Below are 23,139 nucleotides of genomic sequence, written 5' to 3' on the forward strand. Positions count from 1 at the left end.
TAATAAAAGGAAAATTCCCAGAAATAGTCTCTAGATTGAAAAAGCCTACAGAGTAACCAGCAGTGAACAGAAAACAAACAATGAAACACCTCACAACAAAGTGATCCTCTTTTCAGAATGGTGGTAACCCTTCCACAGAGGACACACACCATCACCAACAAAAGACTAAGAATCAGAATGGCATCCAAATTCTCAACAGCAATTCCAAAAGCTAGGAGATGAAGTGCTTTCAATATACAGTGGAAAAATTATTTCCAACCTACAATTCTAATTCTACACCCAAACCAGCAAGTATAAAGACATCACTGAAGATATTCAAGGTCTGGATATAACACATACCTCCCATGTATCCTCTCTCAAAAAATTATTGGAAAATGCACTCCAGGAAAACAACATCCAGAAATTAGAGCATCCAAAACAGGAGAGAAGTGAAGGGAATTCCCAGGGAAGTTTCAGGTTCTAATAGCTGTGCCACAGATGTAGAGATCAATGAGCTAATTTGGAATAGGAGGATGAGGGACTGCAAAAGAGATACCTCCAAGGAAAATAAAAGTAACTGTCTCGTATGTTTTTAATTATTCACAGGAAAGTTTCCATTATCAAAACTTTCTTAGGGATAAATTTGTGATAGGTACATAGAAAACGAAGCAATCAAAATAAAAAACAATTTTAACCTCAAGGACCATAAAAAGTTATTTAGAAAGAAAATATAACTGAAGCATACAACAAGGTTCTACTGTAATCAATATTTACACGGTCATAACATTAATACTGATTTAACCAAAAGATGCTACACCTGCAACGGAAGGATTCGGTACAATGGTGATCAGAGAACTAAGTGTACATTTTCCATAGTAGCAAGTCACTACATAATACATAAAACTGAAAAAAAAAAAAAAAAAAAGCTCCTGAAGCAGTAGTATAGCATATTACATAGAAATGTGTAGGCCAGGCACAGTGGCTCATGCCCGTAATTCCAGCCCTTTGGGAGGCCAAAGCGGGTGGATCACTTGAGGCCAGGAGTTCGAGATCAGCCTGGCCAACATGGCGAAACCCTGTCTCTATTAAAAATAAAAAGTAGCAGGGTGTGGTGGTGCATGCCTGCAATCCCAGCTACTCAAGAGGCTGAGTCATGAGAATTGCCTGAACCCAGGAGGCAGAGGTTGCAGTGAGCCAAGATCCTGACATTGCACTCCAGCCTGGGCGACAGACCGAGACTCTGTCTCAAAAGAGAGAAAGAAAAAAAGAAATGTGGCCGGGCGCGGTGGCTCAAGCCTGTAATCCCAGCACTTTGGGAGGCCAAGACGGGCAGATCACGAGGTCAGGAGATCGAGACCATCCTGGCTAACATGGTGAAACCCTGTCTCTACTAAAAAATACAAAAAAACTAGCCAGGCAAGGTGGTGGGTGCCTGTAGTCCCAGCTACTCAGGAGGCTGAGGCAGGAGAATGGCGTGAACCCGGGAGGCGGAGCTTGCAGTGAGCTGAGATCCGGCCACTGCACTCCAGCCTGGGCAACAGAGCGAGACTCTGTCTCAAAAAAAAGAAAAAAAGAAATGTGTCGGTAAACAGCCAAAGAAACCTCTAAGAGTTGAAAGTGGTCGTTTCTAGGGGGCAGGAAGAGGGAGTGGAGAAAGATGTGACAAGGGAACATTTTCTTCGATGGTAAGTTTAGTGCTATTTGACATTTTAAATTATTCACACGTAGTTTGGAAAAATAAATTTAAATTTAAAAATACAGTATTAAGACAAACACGCTATTTTTGTCTTCAAGTCGTTTGGAAATGGAAGTAGCTTACTTTCTCAACTTCCTTCCCTTCTACTGCTGAATTATCTATCATCTTAACCCACGCCCTTACCTCTTCCCCTCCTCAGAGAAAAAAATGTCCTTAACTGTTTCTGAGATTTCCAGACTCTACCATGTACTGGATCCCATGTCTCTCACATTTTCCATAATCTTGCTCCATCTACATTTACCATCTTCTCCTGAATTTGCAATTTTTCATTCTATAAATCCTTTCCCTAAAACCTATAAACAAGCTGAAGTTTTCCACATCCTGTAAATAACTGAAGCTTAAGTACACCCTTGAACCAGTTTTCTCACTTTCCTTCCGTCCACTGACATTAAACTACTTCACACTCACTATCTCTACTTCCTCATTCTCCCCTTTGATTTGTGTCCCCAACATGCTTCTCAGACTACTTTCTCTCACAGATCATTACTAATCTACATGCCAGATTCAAAGGCCTCTTCTCCAGGCTCAGCCTACTTCATGGCATTTGAAAATCTTTACTCTCTCTCCTTGAAACACAATCTTTCTTTTCGGCTTTCTCAACACTACTCTACCATTTCTCCTCCTACCACATTCACAGGCTTCCTTACTGGCTTTTCTTTCTACCCTTAAAAATGCTTGTTTTCTCCCAGAGTTCTATCTTCAGCATTTTCCCTATCATTTTATCCATCCTAGTGATTAGTCATTTCGAGTGTTGCCCATATGTAAATGCCTAGCATGACGTACATGTTAAATGAATGTTTACTGAACTGCAATGAATGAGCACTAATTTTTACGCCCAAGTTCAAAGTGTATCCCTCAGTTTTAAAACTGTTATTTGCCACGATCTAGAAAATTATCTGAAGTTCCTGAGAGCACAAACCAAATACACCCACAACTGAGTTCATTTTCTTTTCCCAAATCTGTTCTCCTCACTGTTATCAGTTAGAACCACCATCCAAACTATCACCCTCAACTCCCCCTTTCTCAATCCCTACATCCAACAGTTGGCCAAATCAGTCTTTTCAATCTTTTTTATTCTTGCCATTCCCACTGCCATTCCACTGAAATTCAGGTGATCAATGCCCTTGTGAGTTTTTCCTATCTCAAGTCACACTCTACTAATCTTATTTTATACACATATTCTATTTATTCTAAGAATATAAATACTAGTAATAATAACTGTGAATGCCTAAAACCTTGGATGAGAAGGAAGATAATGATGTGAAAATATCTGGTCAGGGCCGGGCGCGGTGGCTCAAGCCTGTAATCCCAGCACTTTGGGAGGCCGAGACGGGCGGATCATGAGGTCAGGAGATCGAGACCCTCCTGGCTAATACAGTGAAACCCCGTCTCTACTAAAAATACAAAAACTAGCCGGGCGAGGTGGCGGGCGCCTGTAGTCCCAGCTACTCGGGAGGCTGAGGCAGGAGAATGGCGTAAACCCGGGAGGCGGAGCTTGCAGTGAGCTGAGATCCGGCCACTGCACTCCAGCCTGGGCGACAGAGCGAGACTCCGCCTCAAAAAAAAAAAAAAAAAAGAAAATATCTGGTCAGGCGCAGTGGCTCACATTTGTAATCCCACCACTTTGGAGGCAGAGGTGGGCAGATCATGAGGTCAGGAGTTCAGGACCAGCCTGTCCAATATGGTGAACCCCGTCTCTACTAAAAAAAAAAGAAGTGCAAAAATTAGCCGGGTGTGGTGGCACGCGCCTGTAGTCCAGCTACTCAGGAGGCTGAGGCACGAGAATGGCTTGAACCTGGGAGGCGGAGGTTGCAGTAAGCCAAGATCATGCCACTGCACTCCAGCCTGGGCAACAGAGTAAGACTCCAACTCAAAAAAAAAGAAAACGAAAATATCTGCCAGGCGCGGTGGCTCATGCCTGTAATCCCAGCACTTTGGGAGGCCAAGGCAGATGGACAGCTTGAGGTCAGGAGTTCGAGACCAGCCTGGCCAACATAGTGAAACCCCGTCTCTACTAAAAATACAAAAAGTAGCTGGGTGTGGTGGCACGCGCCTGTAATTCCAGCTATCTGGGACACTGAGGCAGGAGAATTGCTTGAAACCGGGAGGCGGAGGTTACAATGAGCAGAGATCCGCCATTGCACTCCAGCCTAAGCAACGAGAGTGAAACTCCATCTCAAAAAAAAGAAAATATCTAATATTGAGATTCCTACACCCCACACACAGATTACAAGGATTTTATTTCTTGAAACAATTATCTACGGTAAGTACCATTAGTATCCCCTTTTTACAAATAAAGTGAACTTGCCTCAAGTTAAACTGCTGGCAAGTAAATGGCAATGCCAGGATCTGAACCCTGACAGTCTGGTTCCAGAGCACATACTATTAACCATGGAATACTTTCTAACGTATATATTCTATTCAAAGCCATTCTGAAAACTTACGTCTCTCCTTTCTTTTTCTACTATTCCTGCTCTCCCCATCCCAACACCCTATTACCCTACATTTCAAGCCACAAAGAATTGAATATGATAGGCTTATTTTCACACCTCTAAGATCCAACTGCAAAGTTCTGTTCTTCCCTTTCTAAGCCAATTCAAAATTCATCTCCTCTGAGGGAACTTCTATACCCATCCCCTGTAGAATTATTCACTCTCTAAGTCCAGAGAACTCACCATATTATATGCTTATGTATGTCTTACATATGGCTAGTTTGTGAGTCTCTGGAATTCCTTGTGTCTTTTTACATCTTTGTATTACACTGTTAATAACAGAGCAGTTCAATCAAAGCTTACAGAATTTAGCTTAATTAAATGTAAATTCTAGTAGCCAAGACATAAAACTAATAGTTTCTACTTTGCCTCATCTTCATTGCAAAATATAGACATCACAAACCAAAAGAATTCCCTTTAGTCGGGTGTGGATGACTCATGCCTCTAATCCCAGCACTTTGTGGGGATGAGGCTGGCAGACAGCTTAAACTCAGGAGTTGAAGAGCACCCTGGGCAACATGGTAAAAACCAGTCTCTACCCAAAATACAGAAAATAAGCCGGGCATGATGGCATGTACCTGTAGTCCTAGCTACTCGGGAAGCTAAGGTAGGAGAATCACCTGAGCCCGGGAGGCAGAGGTTGCAGTGAGCCGAGATCATGCCACTGCACTCCAGCCTGGGTGACAAGAGACCCTGTCTCTAAAAAAAAACAAAAAACAAAAAAATTCCCTTGAATGTGTAATGTTAGCAGCAATCCTCCAAATGTTAGAAACACTAAATTCTTAGAGATGTATTTCATAAGGTACTAGAAAGTAGACATCAAAGATGACACAAATATGAAATTCTGGTACCTTGCTTCTTGATTCTGCCTATTAGTCCAAAGAAGTTATCTCTTTTTGCTGCCCTTGGCACTCCGCAATTCCAATAAGCAACCAAATTTATACACAACTTAATATAGCCAAAGGAAAGGGAAACTAGCAAGAACACAACTTGGTGTATATATATACATATAGTGGTTGTGGTTGTTGTTGTTGTTGAGACAGAGTTTCGCTCTTGTTGCCCAGGCTGGAGTGCAGTGGCACGATCTCGGCTCACTGCAACCTCCGCCTCCTGAGTTCGAGTGATTCTCCTGCCTCTGCCTCCCCAGTAGCTGGGATTATAGGCGCCTGCCACCACGCCCGTCTAACTTTTTGTAATTTTAGTAGAGATGGGGTTTCACCACATTGGGCAGGCTGGTCTCGAACTCCTGACCTCAGGTGATCCACCCACCTCAGCCCCCCAAAACGCTGGGATTACAGGTATGAGCCACTGCGCCTGGCCAAACTTTTTTTTATTATACCACACACCCTAAGTAATTCTGATACAGATGAACCACAGACTACACTTTGAGAAACACCATTCTGGATATTCACAGGCAAGGTTATTACCAATTTGAAATTTCATACAACCCTGAAAACTGAACCTACACTGGCACTTTATGTTAAATACAGTAAAACTAGAAGCAAAACTAGTATGATACACAACAGTTAACTTTTATACTGAGGTACTGTGCTGTTTTTCAGTTTTCCCTTATTTAATCCCTACTATCATATGAAGTAGATTTCACCACCCATTTCACAGATAAGGATAACTTTCCATATCACATGGCTTCTAGTTAGCAGAACACAGGTATTAAACCCTAACTGTCTACCCAAAGTATATCCTCCTAACCTCTACGTTATACCATCTCTCCATTTATAATCTATTTGACATTTTAATAAACAAACGAAGTGGGGTAAAAGGAGAGAAGGTACAAAAATAAACTTTCTAGTTAACACTGTTGCCTAGACACCTTTTCTAAACATACCTCAGTTCCTAATGACAAACGGCTTTGCTATAGAGATGACAGTCACTGAAGGTGGGAAGTTTAAAATATCTGTCAGGGATAGGTGCTTGGATTACTTTATAGTAGTCAAGAGTAGGAAGTTCTGCATCAGCCAATTAGCTCTAACTCCAGAAGAATAAAGCAACTGGGTAGGGATCTTGATACCCTTGACTTAGGGACTCTGAGACACTAGATCCCTAACAAAGGTTAGAGCATCCAGTTCATCTGATAAGACACCTAGAAGTCAACAGCTTAATCTAGATGGACCCTGAAATTTGAGTCCTATGAGATTTATAGAACTATATGGTAGACCCTTACCCTTTACAGTAGGGATTTTTACATTCATCACAGCTGCAAACTGGTGGTAGCCTCCCTTTAATGAAAAAGGGAGTCTGAAGTTTACAAAGACTTTCCTTCCAGATTAAGTCATACAAAAACAGCAAATGATCCCATTGTAGTTTTGTGTGTGTTATGAACACTTGAAATTTGAAAACACTCTGTTCTGCTCTGCATAGGTATTTACTAGAGTGAAACAACAATTCCTGGGAAGGAAACTATGAGACTTTCACACTAGAGTATGACTTAGTAAAAGACAATATTTCTCACACCTAGGTGAAAGTGCTGCACTAGAAAAATAAGAGTTTTTATTTTTCTAGTTGGCGGAACACAGGTATTAAACCTGACCTCAGGTGATGCACCCGCCTCGGCCTCCCAAAGTGCTGGAATTACAGGTGTGAGCCACCGCACCTGACCAAATTATTTTTTATTATACCACACACCCTAATTCTGATACTTTGAGAAATAAGAGTTTTTATTTTTCTGGATTTATTTTACTTTACTTTTGGTGGGGGAGCAAATGGGGATCATTTTACAGCAAATACTCTAAGGGATGATCTAGGGAAGGGGAGCATTCAAAACCATGAAGAGAGGGCATGGGAGTAGCCTGACATCCCAGGAAACAGAGCCCTCCTAGACATCAGAGAAAAAGAGTACCTTCCTCCACACGTTGCCAATAATTAATTCAACCCAGTTCTCCTCAGGGTGTTTCTCTGAGTGTCAAACAGTTGTTAAGAGAGCCAGATTCTGTTAAGACTACAGGCTGTGCCTCCTTCTGCCACCTCTACTGCCCATTTATAAGCAGTTCTCCTTCCCTTCCACCTGATGCACTATGCTGGCTCCAGAAGGCTGAAGGACTAAAGCAGTTTTGTTCCTATCTGTAAGAGTTACTTAACTAGTGGCTGGGTGCAGTGGCTAGTGCCTGTAATCCCAGTACTTTGGGGAGGCCAAGGTCGGCAGATCACTTGAGGTCGGGAGTTCGAGACCAGCCTGAACAACATGGAGAAATCCCGTCTGTACTAAAAATACAAAATTAGCCGGGCATGCTAGCACATGCCTGTAATCCCTGCTAACTCGGGAGGCTGAGGCAGGAGCATCGCTTGAACCCGGGAGGCAGAGGTTGCGGTGAGGCAAGATCAGGTCACTGCACTCCAGCCTGGATAACAGAGTGAGACCTCGTCTTAAAAAAAAAAAAAAAAAAAAAAATTTTACTTAACTAAGTACATGTAATTTTGGCCTGCTATATATTTCCCACATTCTATCTTACACATCATGATGTCACTTCCTTGATATAATATAAAGACATGGTCTTTGGAGTACAACTGACCAAAGTTCAAATAAATACCAGCTCTGCAACTTGTTACTTAACCTCTCTAAAAGTTACAGTGAAGGTTAAATGAGATTTTCCATAAAAACTACCTGACACATGGTAAGAGTTCATCAGATGACAGAGGTTATGAAGCGGGGAGGTGAAGTCTAATACTTTTATCACGATTTTGGAAAAGCATTCTGCATTCTCAAAAGATTTAAAACAGTGCTCTGGACCAGGCAATCCTAGCACTTCGGGAGGCCGAGGCAGGCAGATCACCTGAGGTCAGGAGTTCCAAATCAGCCTGGCCAACATGGTGAAACCCTGTCTCTACTAAAATACAAAAATTAGCCGGGCATGATGGCGGGTGCCTGTAATCCCAGCTACTCGGGAGGCTGAGACGGGAGAATCGCTTGAACCCGGGTGACAGTGGTTGCAGTGAGCCGAGATCACATAACTGCACTCCAGTTTGGGCAGCTGAGCAAGACTCCGTCTCAAAAAATAAATACAAATAAATAAAACAATGCTCTGGTTCTAATTAGAAAGCACTATTCGGGCAGCGCGCGGAGGTGCACGCCTGTAATCCCAGCATTTTGGGAAGCCGAGGCGGGCGGATCACCTGAAGTCAGGGGTTTGAGACCAGCCTGGCCAACATGGTGAAACCCTATCTCTCCTAAAAATACAAAAATTAGCCGGTTATGGTGGCGGTCGCCTGTAACCCCAGCTACTTAGGAGGCTGAGGCAGAATCGTTTGAACCCGGGAGTTGGAGGTTGCAGTAAGCCAAGATCGCGTAACTGTACTCCAGCCTGGGCGACAGAGATTCTGCCAAAAAAAGAAAACACCATTCATCATTTTCCAGGGCAATTATCTCTAAAAAAAAAGTATTATCTAAAACTTTTCATAAACAGTAAGAAAGAGTCATCCTATTCCTTCCATTTCGGAAACTATTTCATCTGAATTTGTTTCCTGAAATTCCCAACCATTCTGCCTGGAAGATTCTAACAGAACTATTCCAGTAAAGGAAAGACAAAGATATATGTTGACAAAAATGAATACATAATTAAAATCCACATATTTATTTTCTCAAGGCAACAAGATGATAAATTTTATTCCTTTCCACTTCCCACTATTTGAATTTTTCTTTTGAGTTACTCTTTATGAATGACTCCAATGGCACCCAACAGCTCCATTCAGGACTTTCCCCAAGAAAGCTTCCAGGTAAACAGAAAAACAACGAATGTTAGCTCCCTAAAACAATAACAAGATGGAGACAAACACTGGATTCTGTTTTTCTACATTCAAAACACAGAATCAGTACACAAAATCAGAAATACACCCAGAGCCTCAGACAAAATCCATAAATCTTCCTAAGGAATCTTGCTTAATTCTCACTTCTTGCTACCCATTCATCAAGTCTTGGAAAATGCTAAAACACGGGTCTCAGCCTCGTCTGTTCAGTGATCCAAATCTGCCACTGCTAATGCATTCAGTACCCCAGATCTGAAACTGTTTTGTGAACAGAAATACTTAGCAGCAGCAGATATGGGCCATGCCAACATTAACCATGTGCCTAAAACAAAGTGATAAACCACTCCTAGCCTCACCCTCAAGGGACGGTAAGCACTAACGACTCCTCCAGGAATAAGGCCAGGACGCCAGAGTTATCATTAACACTCATCAGCTCAAGCCCAAGGTTTAGCCACTGCACCTCCACCGCCAGGGAGCCGCGCGGGGCGGGCAGAGGAATGAATGAGACGGGCGGGCGCGGCGCAGGGTAGGCCCGGGAAAGGCGGGGCCGCACTGCCCGGTCCCCACCGCCCGGCGCCGCCCCCAGCCCCGCCCCCAGCCACCCGGGCACCGCGGCAGCGCTGCATTCCCCGCGCGATTGCAGCGCGCGCCCGGGACTCCTTCCCGCCGCCGCCTCCCCCTCGCTGCGCGACCCCCAGCACTTACCTGCTTTGCAAACCGGGGCGCTGGGGCTCCTCTTCTCCGGCGAGCTTCGGCTCTGCTCCGGAGACCTCCTCCGATGCCGGACGCGGGCTGGGGGTGGGGCCGCGCTCACCTCGCCGGTCCACAGGTGGGTGGGCGACGAGCTGGGCGACGACACGGTGCCCAGCAACGGCGGCGGCGGCGGTGGCCGTGGGGGGCTCCCGCGAGCTCCAGGTGCGGCGCCGCGCGTGGGGCTGGTGCCTCGCGTGGACGTCGCGGACGCGCCCGTCTGCGTGGCCACCGTGGGGCTGGTACGCGCGGCCGCGTTCCCGCCGCCGCGCGAGGGGCTGGTGCTGCGCGAGGCGGTGCGCGGGCCGCCGCCGCCGCCTGCGGGGCCTGAGGCGCCACCACAGCAGCCACCGTTGTTGCCGCCGCCGCCGCTCCGCGTGGGGCTGCCATGTTGCTGCTGCTGCTTCAGCTGGAACGGAACCGTCGCCCTCATGGGCTGCAAGCGGCTCCCGGGTCCCCCGGCCGTGGCGACCGCACCACCCCCAAGGGAGCCGGCCGGCGTGGGGGACCCATTGCGCCTCACCCGCTGGGACATGGTCCCCCCCTCCCCGGTGACTGGGCGAGACGGGGGGTTTTGTTGTTGTTGGGCTGCAGGGGGAGGATTCTCGAGGCCGGAGGGCAGGCCCCCGCGCGGGGTGACGAAGCTGGACTCCGGGGTGCAGGGGGCGACCGGGCCGGGACCGGCAGCAACGAGGTGGTGCAGCCGCCGCCGCCGCCGCTCCTCATCAACAATAGTGTCTCCTCCGCTGCCCCCGCCCCCCACGATCGCCCATTGGTGCAGCGTCAGCCGCGCTCGAGCCGCTCTACCGCTCCCATTGGCTACGAGCAGCTCGGGTCCCGGGCCCCCGAGGCCTTGAGAGCCTGGGTGTGCGCGGAGACCGTCTGCTCTTTAAAGAGAAAGAGACCCGCCCCCCGCGGGGAGGGAGTGGAGGAAATGGGCAGTGTGTGTATGTGTAGTGTGCGCGCGTGTGTGTGTACACGTGAGTGGCCGTGTACGCGCGCGCCTAGCCACGAGCGCCTTTCCCTTCTCGCCGGGGGGAGCCCTGGGGACTCAGACTCTGGAAGGTTGCCAAAGGAAATGTCCAGACCCGGAACAGTTCCCAGGGATGGTCTGAAGCCTTTTCCGCATAACTCATTTCCTTACCCCAGTATTCACTTGTAGTCACATGTACGCGCCTCTCCTTCGGGCTTTTATTCTTAATGTTTTTGTTCTGCCCTAATTCCATCTACCTATGGACAGGGCTCAAAAGGAGAAGAAATTTAATCTTAAGTGGCATTTTACACCCCTCTCCTTTTCTTATTTTTTAGAGTTCTACAAAGAGGCAAATCTCAGAAAGATTAAATTTGCCTGTTAGAATGCGGTTTTAGATAGTATCTATGGAGTTCAGTTACCACATGTTATTCCTACCCTCCTGTATCTCAAGTAATCAAGACTATTTTAATCAGCTGCTTCGCTGTTCCCTGATACCTTGGAAAGATGGCTGCTACCTTACCAGTCTGTAAAATGCTATAGTTTACAGAGGGCTTTATTTGATTCTACACGATCATTGTTTGAGACTGGGCCAGCCATCCATATTTTTGTCTAGTGGAGGAAACAAGTCTTTGGTGTGGCAAAGACCCAGGAAGGCAGGCAGTGACACTAGTTCTAAAATGACCTAAAGGGCTCCTCATCAAGAAAATAAAAAATGGTGGACCCAAAACCTACAATCCCACCTCTCTGGCTATAAATTGCCTATCCATGACCTCTTTTCCCTGTACTATTTTTATTAGTTGTACATGCTAGACAGATTTCGTCGTGTAAAAATGTGGGAGTGGAGAGCATAGTATGATTCACTCTGGACCTGAAATCCTACTGGGTCCCTGTGCGCGGTGGTGGAAGACTTTTGTTTTGTTTTGTTTTTTTGAGATGAAGTCTCGCTCTGTCCCCCAGGCTGGAGTGCAGTGGCTCCATCTCGGCTCACTGCAACCTCCGCCTCCCGCGTTCAAGCAATTCTCCTGCCTCAGCTTCCCAAGTAGCTGGGATTACAGGTGCGTGCCGCCACGCCCGGCTAATTTTTGTATTTTTAGTAGAGACTGGGGTTTCACCATGTTGGCCAGGGTGGTCTTGATCTCTCGACCTCATGATCCGCCCACCTCGGCCTCCCAAAGTGTTGGAATTACAGGCGTGAGGTAGAAGGCTTTTAAAGACCCAGAGAGGAGACCGGGTGCGGTGGCTCATGCCTGTCATCTCAGCACTTTGAGAGGCCGAGGCGGGCGGATCACCTGAGGTCGAGAGTTGGAGACCAGCTTGACCAACATGGAGGAAACCCCATCTCTACTAAAAATACAAAATTAGCTGGGCATGGTGGCACATACCTGTAATCTCAGCTACTCGGGAGACTGAGGCAGGAGAATCGCTTGAACCTGGGAGGTTGGAGGTTGGAGGGAGCCAAGATCGGGCCATTGCACTCCAGCCTGGGCAACAAGAGCGAAACTCTGTTTTAAAAAAATTAATTTAAAAAAAAGACCTAGAGAGGAAATTCAAATCCCATGGCCACCACTTACTCTGTGACCTTGGGTAGGTAACTAGCCAGTCTCCTTATCTGTAAAATGCAGTTAAACAATACCATGTGCTTCATACAGTTGTTATGATTATTAATGAAGGATCATATGAAAATGTGGTGTGTAGAAGGTGGTCAGCACTTCCAGAGTCTCCACATGATTCAGAGACACACATCTCTCCTTATCATCCATTCCCTTTTCTCCTCCTGTCTCCCCCTCCACAGAGAAAGCCCCAGCCCCTTAGCCTAGGAACCTGCCTTAAGTTGACTGGTGCTCTGGATAGATCTGACATCACTATCTGGCCTCTACAGCCTGGTGTGAAGCCAAAAACAGCTTCTCACTGGATAGGAACATACGGGAAACTGCCAGCAGGATCCATGCAAAGAGCCAAGTCTGGTCTGAAAACACGGATAGACAAGATATGCCTTTAAATAAGGATGTAATCCCAGCACTTTGGGAGGCCAAGGCAGATCACTTGAGGTCAGGTGTTCAAGATCAACCTGGCCAACATGGTGAAACCCTGTCTCTACTAAAAATACAAAATTAACCAGGCATGGTGGTGCATGCCTATAATCTCAGCTACTCAGGAGGCTGAAGCAAGAGAATAGCTTGAAACCCGGAAGTCGGAGGCTGCAGTGAACAGAGATCTCACCCACTGCACTGCAGCCTGGACGACACAGCGAGACTCTGTCTCAATCCATCAATCAATCAATCATGGAAGCCGTATGTGGTATTTTGTCTTGCACAAAGTAGGATCTCAATACATGTTTACTAAATTAATCCAAAGTAGTCTTGCAGCCCTAGTGTCCTTAGCTTCCTGATCAATTGATTTGGGTATCACCAAACTGGAGACATCTTTTTTGGTGGCAAGAGGCTTTTAGCTTGCCTTAGCTGAAGAATTGATTTCAGCAGTTCTTATTAGATTTCATTAAATCAACTGATTTCACTAGATCAAAGAGCTTTTAAAAAATGTCCTTGGCTCAGTCATGAGCTCTGATGGAGCCATTTCACCTTTTGCTTCTAGTTATGTTTCCTACAGAAACTCAAACCTACAGTTCCAGAAAATTCATTTTCATCTTATTTGACAGTTCACCTCACTCATCCGTTCAGGGCTTAACTTTAAACAAATGAGAGCACTTCAATTAAAGCAGGTAATTAACCACTTCAGCCCTCTTTGTACTAAAGGATATTTGTGATGACTTGTAAATCAAGGCTTTGAAACCATGAAATTCAGCAGGGTGCTGTGGCTCATGCCTGTGATCCCGGCACCCTGGAAGGCCAAGGCGGGGGGATCACTTGAGCCCAGGAGTTCAAGACCAGCCTGGCCAACAAGGTGAAACCCTGTATCTACGAAAATCAGCTGGTGCATGCCTGTAGTCCCAGCTATTTGGGAGGCTGAGGTAGGAGGATCGCTTGAACCCAGGAGGCAGAGGTTGCAGTGAGTCAAGATCATGCCACTGTACTCCAGTTTGGGAGACAGAGTGAGATACTGTTTCAAAAAATAATAATTTTTTAAAAGTATTAAATTATTAAAGAATGCTAAAAAGAAAAGAAAAACTTGCTTCAATACCTTAGAGCTCTTCAGTCTGTTTTTAAGATTTAATGGCAATGAATAAAAGCATCGTTTCCTCTTGCCCTTGACTTCATTATCTATTGTTGAAGATTCAAAGAAAACAATGTGCATCAAGGTGATGTATTGGTTTTTAGTTTGCTTGTTTATCTACAAAGAGAGTCCTTGTATTTCAAGGATCAACAAAATAAACGTATCTTCCTCTAGTTTAACCCTGCTCTTCTTAGGATATAATTCAAATTTTCCCACTTTCTCTCTGAGATTGAAACATAACTGTATATAATTGTAGACAAAAGCAACATTTTAGAATTAGTTTGTCTGTATTTAAATTTCAAAAGACAAAATTATTGATAGGCTCATTTGCTCCTGTGCTTGCTTAACTCTACAATGATCCTGCCATGGTAAAGGAAGATGGGTTTTATGAAAATGTTTATTGTCCTGTAGTGGTTTCTTTTCCTCCTTTAGTTATTCTAGAATCAGCTGTATCCACTTACAAACCTCTAAAATGTTATTGAATGGAACATTATACAGCCATCAAAATGGTAATTATGAAATCACAAATTCTTTTCACTTTAAAATGAAAAAAATCAAAAGTATGCATCCATTGTAATTATAATAATTGTATAAAAGTCATAAGCCTTTTATAAAATACTGTAGGGTAAAATACTGACATGAAAATAGAGACCTGAGAGGCCAGGCACAGTGCCTGTAGTCCCAGCACTTTGGAAGGCTGAGGTGGGCAGATGCCTTGAGCCCAGGAGTTCAATACCAGCCTGGACAACATGAAAAACCCTATCTCTATAAAAAATTTTAAAATTAGCTGCACATGGTGGTGCACACCTGTAGTATGAGCTACTTGGGAGGCTAAGATGGGAGCATCACCTGAACCTGGGAGGTCAAGGCTGCAGTGAGCCATGAACACACCACTGCATTCCAGCCTGGCAACAGAGTGAGACCCTATCTCAAAAAAGAAAGAAAATAAAGCCAAGCACAGTGGTTCACACTTGTAATCCCAACACTTTGGGAGGCTGAGGCGGGAGGATTGCTTGAGCCCAAGAGTTTAAGATCAGCCTGAGTAACATAACAAGACTGCATCTCTACAAAAACTTTTAGAATTAGGGCCTGGTGCAATGGCTCACACCTGTAATCTCAGCACTTTGAGAGACCGAGGCGAATGGATCACTTGAGGCCAGGAGTTTGAGACCAGCGTGGCCAACATGGCAAAACTCCATCTCTACTAAAAATACAAAAATTAGCCAAGCATGGTGGCGCACACCTGTAATCCCAGCTACTCAGAAGGCTGAGGCAGGAGAATCACTTGAACTCAGGAGGTGGAGGTTGCAGTGAGCTGAGATCATACCACTGCATTCCAGTGGTATTATTATTTTTTTTTTTTAATTAGCCAGGTGTGGTGACACACACCTGTAGTCCTAGCTACTCAGGAGGCTGAGGTGGGAGGATCCTCTGAGCCCAGGAGTTTGAGGCTGTAGTGAGCCATGATTGCACTACTGCACTCCACCCTGGGTGACAGAGTGAGACCTTGTGTCTAAAAACAAAAAAAGAGGTTTTTTCCTCAAGAAATGTTGATGCATGATTTCTTAATAAAAAGGAGAATTATAAGAACTTGAAGTCTTTAGTGATATTCTGTACTTAAAATCTGACTGGTACTTCAGTGAAATTTGTCTTAGGCCAAATGTGTGTCCATAGCACTACATATTTCCAGGTGTCCTTCTTACCTCTCTGACTGTGCCTTGGTCACTTTTGCTGGCTCCTTCTCAATCTGACCCTTAAAAAGTAAGAGTGCCTGAGAAACTCATCTAGGCCTCTCACTTCCTAGACTGGCAGCTGCATTTGTGCCCAGGATTCCACTGACCATCACACTGCCATCTCTTCAACTGCCTGCTTGGCATCTCTTCTCCTATATCTCACAGGTACCACAAACCTTATCCACAAGTAAATTCATCATCTCTTCACCACCACTCCCTTGCAGTCTTCCCTATCTCAGTCAGTGGTACCACCATCTGCTAAGTAGTCTAAATCAAAACCCTGGAAGTCATCTTGGCTCTCCCCTTTCCTTAGGATAAGGCCAGTGAATCACTGTATCTTAACTACTCTTGTTCTTAAATCTCTCATGAATCTACTACTATTCTCCAGACCTGCCATCCCTTCTAGCCAACCTATATCTTCTCTGGCCTGCACTCTTAGTCTTGCTTAGCCAATCTCCCTAGATCATCTCTGCCCCACCCTACTTCTCCAAGCTCCCAATTCCCCACACATCTATAGTGCTATCTTAAAACCACAAATATAATCACCTTACTACATAGCCTAAAGCTTACCATCCCTTCTTAGGACCAGTCCCCCAGTCCTGAGGTTTACCATAAGTTCCATGGGCCCACCTCTGACCTGTCTTCCTCTCTAGGCTCCTGCCATACTGCTCTTCTTTCATTTCCCCCCAAAACAATAGCCTTATCCTAATTCCTTCACACATGCTAGTTCTTCTCCTTGGAACACGTCTCACTCTTGTGAAGTGGCCAACTTCTCAGTTTTTAGATGGAAGAGGCCTGGGTTGTCATACCCACCCAACCCACTTAAGTTAGTTTCCCTGGGTTATTTGTTCAATATCTGTATTTCCTTCTCAGTGTTAACCTCCATAAGAGCTTATTTGTTCACTCAACAAATATTCATTGACTGCCTTCTATGTGCAGAACACTGTGATGGCTTACAGTGATGAGCAAACCCACAAGCTCCTTATCCTCATGGACTTAACATCTGCTGGAGACAGTGAGCAAGTAAATGAGACATGCATAGGTGCACACACATATAACTACACATGTAAATAAATTACCACTTGCAAAATTCTGTAGAAAAAAAAAAAGCAGAGTGCCATCGAAGAGGGCAATAGTAGAGATCTAGCTAAGCTAGGTGAGAAGTCCTTTCTGAAGTTAAGATAAGACCTAAAAGATAAGAATGAGCCAGCCGGCTGCAGTGGCTCACTCCTGTAATCCCAGCACTTTAGAAGGCTGAGGCGGGCAGATCACCTGAGGTCAGGAATTCGAGCCCAGCCTGACCAACATGGTGAAACCCTGTCTCTACTAAAAATACAAAAATTAGCCAGGCGTGGTGGCGGGCGCCTGTAGTCCCAGCTACTCGGGAGGCTGAGACAGGAGAATTGCTTGAACCAGGGAGGCGGAGGTTGCAGTGAGCCAAGATTGTGCCACTGCACTCCAGCCTGGGCAACAGAGCAAGACCTCCATCTCAAAAACAAAACAAAACAAACAACAACAACAACAACAAAAAAAATGAACCATCATGGAAAGAACATTTTAAACAGGAAATAGCTGCGCAGAGCCTGAGAAAGGAAATAGCTGTCTGTTGAAGGAACCAGAGGAAGGGCAGCATCAGCAAAGGTGAGTAGTTCAGAGATAAGATGGGACAGGTAGAGGCTAGATAATGCAGAGATATTCAGACCCTGGTAAGGGATTCAGATTTTATTCTAAGTACAATAACGTATTTTGAATAGAGCTGAGCCCACTCATTGCCTCCATCAGCACAATGTCTCACTGAAAAGAAACTAAATAGACACCTGTTAAAGTAGCAATGAAAGGCTATCTAATATTTACTGAAATCTATGAAATAAGCATGATATTTGACATATAACAAAAGGTTATGAAAAGTGAATTTATTTGCATGCATCTCAATAGACATGATAAAAAACTTTAATTTTTGTCTCCAAGTTCTACTCATCACAACACAGCAACAGTCTCCAATCTCTCATCTCTCTAAAAATAGGCCAGACCTGGACCTGGCTTTTCTTCTTTGGCCTCATTCTCTCACCTCCTAGGCTCCATTCTTGCTTCTTGAATAACTCCCTGCCTTTGCTAAACTAAAGTATATCAATCTGTTCTTTCTGACCTCACTATTTCTGCATCTCTAATTAATTTATCCTGAGTAGCACAACAGAAGCTCCAGAACCCAGAGGAAGAATCTTCTCAGGAAGGTTTGGGAATTAAAGAATACTTGTATTTTCAGTTTTGTTTATTTGTTTTATCTGTGTTTGTTATTGCTGCTGTTGCTGTTGTTTTCACGCTGGGAATCCACTCTGGCTACTGTATGGAGAATGGCTTGTAGGAGATCAGGAAGTGAGGAAAATCATAAGGAGCCTATTGCAAAGAAGTCTGAGCAAGGGGGATTTCAGAGACAGAAAAAGTGGATGGATTCAAGACCTACCTTCTAGGTAGAGTTAATTTGTCTTGCAGGTGATAGGAGGTATGGGAGGTTTCTAGGGGAAGTCCCCCAGATTTCTGACTTGAAAATTGTGGTAGATGGTGGTGTGTTTATAGAGAAGGGGAAGAGTGGGGGAGGAAAAGCCGTGGTATTGAAATCAGTTTAGGTTTGTACATACTAGGTTTGAGTTTCTAATGAATTATTTAAAATATGTGTTGAGGCCAGGCGCTGTAATCTCAGCAATTTGGGAGGCTGAGACTGGCAGATCACTTGAGGTTAGGCATCTGAGACCAGCCTGGCCAACATGGCAAAACCCCCGTCTCTACTAAAAATACAAAAATTAGCCAGGTACTGTGGCAGGTGCCTGTAATCCCAGCTACTCAAGAGGCTGAGGCAGGAGAATCACTTGAACCCGGGAGGGGGAGGTTGCAGTGAGCCAAGACTGCGCCATTGCACTCCAGCCTGGGTAAGAGAACATGACTCTGTCTCAAAAAATAACTAAATAGGCTGGACATGGTGGCTCACACCTGTAATTCCAGCAGTTTGGGAGGCCGAGGCAGGTGGGTTGCCTGAGGTCAGGAGTTCAAGACCAGCCTGGCTAACATGGTAAAACCCCATTTCTGTGAAAAATACAAAAATTAGCCAAGTGTGGTGGTGTGCATCTGTAGTCCCAGCTACTCGGGAGGCTGAGGTAAGAGAATCGCTTTAATCCGGGAGGTGGAAGTTGCAGTGAGCCAAGATCACGCCACTGCACTCCAGCCTGGACAACAGAGCAAGACTCCATCTCCGAACAAAACCATAAATAAATAAAATATATGTTGGATATATATAGAAGACTCAGTTTCAGAGAAGTCAGACCGTGAGGTTTCAGCACATAGACATTATTTGCACCTGTGCGACACATGAGGTTACCTAGGGATTTCCCATTACTTCTCTGCCTTACCACAGTGCCTGGTACACACTGTCCTCAAAAAAATTACAATTTAAGATCCTGTCTGTCTTGTCCACCCTTGTATCTTTATGCCTCGCAGAAGCTGGCATATGGCAGATACGCAATAATCTCCTGCTAAAGAAATGAATGATTTAGCAACTATACCATTCACAGCAACAAACAAAACAAAACAAAACCAAAAACCAACTGATTTCAAACCCATGATTTTAGACGCCAAAGCCAATTTGGTTTCACCATAGGATGGTACTCTAGTCCAGCAGATTGTCTCAAAAATCTAACAAAAAAGACAAGCATATGGTATATTCATGATATAAATGAGGAAACTAAAGAGGTTAAATGGCTTCCTAAAATTAGAACTGGGGTCTTTCAATTCTTATTCCAGCATCCTTTCACTACAGTAGGTTAGTGGCTTTCTTTTTTTTTTTTTTTTTCCCAAAAGACTCTCGAGACAGGATCTTGCCCTGTCACCCAGGCTGGAGTACAGTGGCGTGATCACAGCTCACTGCAGCCTTGAACTTCCAGGCTCAGGTGATTCTCCCACCTCAGCCTCCCAAGTAGCTGGGACTACAGATGCATCCCACCACGCGTGGCTAGTTTTGTATTTTTAGTAGAGATGGAGTTTCTCCATGTTGCCAAGGCTGGTCTTGAACTCCTGGGCTCAAGCGATCCACCCGCCTTGGCTTCCCAAAGTGCTGGGATTACAGGCGTGAGCCACCGTGCCCAGTCAGGATGACTTTCAACAGACCCGCAGCTGCTCAAGATATTTTGTACCTACCAACTAACGTGCTGGGAAGAAAAGGGAAGAAGAAGGAGAACCGAAGAAATTATGTTTGGAATTGGTGAATATTACCACTTAAAACAATCTACTTTTCTGCCATGCTTCAATATTCTGTCAAGATTTGACTTAAGACCAGGCTCAGTGGTGCATGCCTATAATCCTGGCTAATTGTGAGGCTGAGGTAGAAGGATCGCTTGAGCCCAGGAGTTGGAGACCACACTGGGCAACATAATGAGACCCTGTCTCAAAAAGAAAAAAAAAAGGTTCAACTCAAATATCAACTGTCATAGGGCCTTTTCTGGTTCTTAAAAGGACAGTATTGCTCCTCCTCTTTTGGTTCATTGACATTGTACTTTCAGAGATATGATTTCTGCTATACCAGCAGTTCTTGTATCTTTTCAGAAACTCTTCAATCTATGTATTAGAATGTATGTTAATTGAGGCTGGGTGCAGTGGCTCACACCTGTAATCCCAGAACTTTGGGAGGCTGAGGTGGGCAGAAGTTCGAGACCAGCCTAGCCAATGTGGCGAAACCTTGTCTCGCCAGTAAAAATACAATAATTAGCTGGGCGTGGTGGCACGTGCCTGTAATCCCAGCTACTCAGGAGGCTGAGGCACAAGAATCACTTGAATCCAGGATGGGGGAGTTGCAGTTAGTCAAGATCACACCACTGCACTCCTGGTAATAGAGTGAGATTCTGTCTCAGGAAAAAGGATAGTAATTAAACAAAAACATGATATAGAACAGTGTATACTACCAATAGCCTTTGCTTTGTTTTTTTTTTTTTTTTTTGAGACAGAGTTTTGCTCTTGTTGCCCAGGCTGGAGTGCAATGGTGCGATCTTGGCTCACCGCGACCTCCACCTTCTGGGTTCAAGCGATTCTCCTGCCTCAGCCTCCTGAGAAGCTGGAATTACAGGCATACACCACCATGCCTGGCTAATTTTGTATTTTTAGTAGAGACAGGGTTTCTCCATGTTGGTCAGGCTGGCCTCGAACTCCCGATCTCAGGTGATCCACCTGCCTCGGCCTCCCAAAGTGCTGGGGTTACAGGCGTGAGCCACCGCACCAGCTGGCCTTTGCTTTTTAAAGACTTTAGTTATATGCATAGTTATATGCACATGTATAGAATATCTGGAGGTTCTCCCAAGAAACTGGACTCTGAAAAGGGGAACTGGGAGGGGTGGAGAAAGGAAGAACATGTCCTTTTGTATACATCCTCTTTGTACTATTTGAAGTTTTGAAAGCAATGTTTATGTATTCATTTTAGCCCCTGAAGAAAGATCTAATGTAAAAAAAAAAAAAAAAAAAAAAAGGAATCTCAGAAAACAAGGTTATTTTGGTGAGCATTACAATTTGAAATTAGGGTTTATAAATGATAGTTTCAGTATCCAAAATATTTCTGTATTTTTTTGGGGGTTGAGCAATATTGAGAAAATCCTGATTAATACAGAGAAGTAATTGCAAATGGCAACAGTGTTTTTGTTTTATTTTGTTTTGTTCTTGTTTTTGTTTTTTGCTCTTGTTGCCCAGGCTGGAGTGCAATGGCGTGATCTCGGCGCCCTCACAACCTCTGCCTCCTGGGTTTAAGCGAGTCTCCTGCCTCAGCCTCCCAAGTAGCTGGGATTACAGGCGTGCGCCACCATGCCTGGCTCATTTTAGTGGAAACAGGTTTCTCCATGTTGGTCAGGCTAGTTTCAAATTCCTGACCTCAGGTGGTCCGCCGGTCTCGGCCTCCCAGTGTTGGGATTACAGGCGTGAGCCACACACCTGGCCAACAGTGTGCTTTTAATTATTCTGCAACTAGGCAGACTCAGATTTGAAATAGGAGCAATGGAAAATACTGGAAAAAATAATAATAAAGAGGAGATCAAATGGAGATAGAGATGCCACGAGAATGGAAGAATATCGATAATCGTTGAAGCAGGGTGACAAGTATAGGGTGATTCCTTATTCTATTGTTACTTTGTATCTGTTTCAGTGGCCATGATAAACGTTTTAAAAATTGGTTCACAAAAACATACAACTACTCACATGCTTTCTTACAAAATTCAGGCAAACACTGAAAACGTATAAAGCTCTAAATTTAAGAATCTGCAAAACCCTATCTACCTTACCTGACATGTTGTCCATGTATTTGTTATTGTACATAAGAATGTACATCAAACAGATGAACTTTGCTAGATGTTTAATTGTGCTCAGCGCACATAAGCTGTGGTTGTGTAGTTACCTGGAGATTTTTCTCTAAGGAGACATATGCAGACCTGGATTTTAAAAAGAACAGTGTAGCTGGCCGGTTAGCTCAGTTGGTTAGAATGTAGTGCTAGTGAAATAGACCAATGTAAAGCTACAATCTTTTTAAGTAATGACATGTTTACAATAAATTCAAATATATGCTCTAAAATGACAGGAAAAATTTAACACTGAAGTCTACTACATAAAGAAAATACTGGCCAGGCACAGTGGCTCACACTTGTAATCCCAGCACTTTGGGAGGCCGAGGCAGGCAGATCACAAGGTCAAGAGATTGAGACCATCCTGGCCAACATGGTGAAACCCTGTCTCTACTAAAAATACAAAAATTAGCTGGGCATGGTGGTGCGCACCTGTAGCCCCAGCCACTCCGGAGGCTGAGGCAATAGAATTGCTTGAACCAGGGAGGCAGAGGTTGCAGTAAGCTGAGATCACGCTACTGCGCTCCAGCCTAGCGACAGAGTGAGAATCCGTCTAAAAAAAAAAAAAACCGTGACAGCAGATATTAACTAGTAGTGGCCCCGATATATTAAAATTTATTAGATTGGCCAGGCGTGGTGGCTCACACCTATAATCCCAGCACTTTGAGAGGCCAAGAGGCAGGTGAATCACTTGAGGCCAGGAGTTTGAGACCAGCCTGGCCAACATGGTGAAACCCAGTCTCTACTAAAAATACAAAAATTAGCCAAGTGTGGTGGCGTGCGCCTGTAATCCCAGCTACTCGAGAGGCTGAGGCAGGAGAATTGGTTGAACCTAGGAGGCGGAGGTTTATGTGAGCTGAGATTACTCCATTGCACTCCAGCCTGGGCAACAGAGTAAGTGAGACTGTCTTTAAAAAATAAATAAAATAAAATAAAATATATTATATTAAATTAATTGATTTTTATTATAAGTTTTTAAATATTTAAAATATGTTTTGGGCCAGGCACAGTGGCTCAGGCCTATAATCTCAGCACTTTGGGAGGCCAAAGCAAGAGGATCGCTTGATCCTGGGCAACATAGCAAGACCTCATCCCCACAAAAAATAAAAAAATTAGCCAGGCAGGGTGATGCACACCTGTAGTACCAGCTACTCAGGAGGCTGAA

The 23,139-nt window shown here is 44.6% G+C and overlaps 1 protein-coding gene across 1 annotated transcript in view; it reads right to left on the reverse strand.

Annotated features, from left to right (window-relative positions):
- FAM117B (family with sequence similarity 117 member B) overlaps positions 1–10,565 on the reverse strand; it is a 133,396-nt gene extending 122,831 nt beyond the window's left edge. Inside the window, exon 1 of the mRNA XM_033230676.1 lies at positions 9,691–10,565. Within this exon, the coding sequence (XP_033086567.1) occupies positions 9,691–10,270 (580 nt within the window). The 5' untranslated portion in view covers positions 10,271–10,565. The remainder of the gene's footprint in view (positions 1–9,690) is intronic.
- Positions 10,566–23,139: the final 12,574 nt, after the last annotated feature.

This window comes from Trachypithecus francoisi, unplaced genomic scaffold (assembly GCF_009764315.1).
Source record: "Trachypithecus francoisi isolate TF-2019V2 unplaced genomic scaffold, Tfra_2.0 Lachesis_group13, whole genome shotgun sequence".
Taxonomy (NCBI): domain Eukaryota; kingdom Metazoa; phylum Chordata; class Mammalia; order Primates; family Cercopithecidae; genus Trachypithecus; species Trachypithecus francoisi.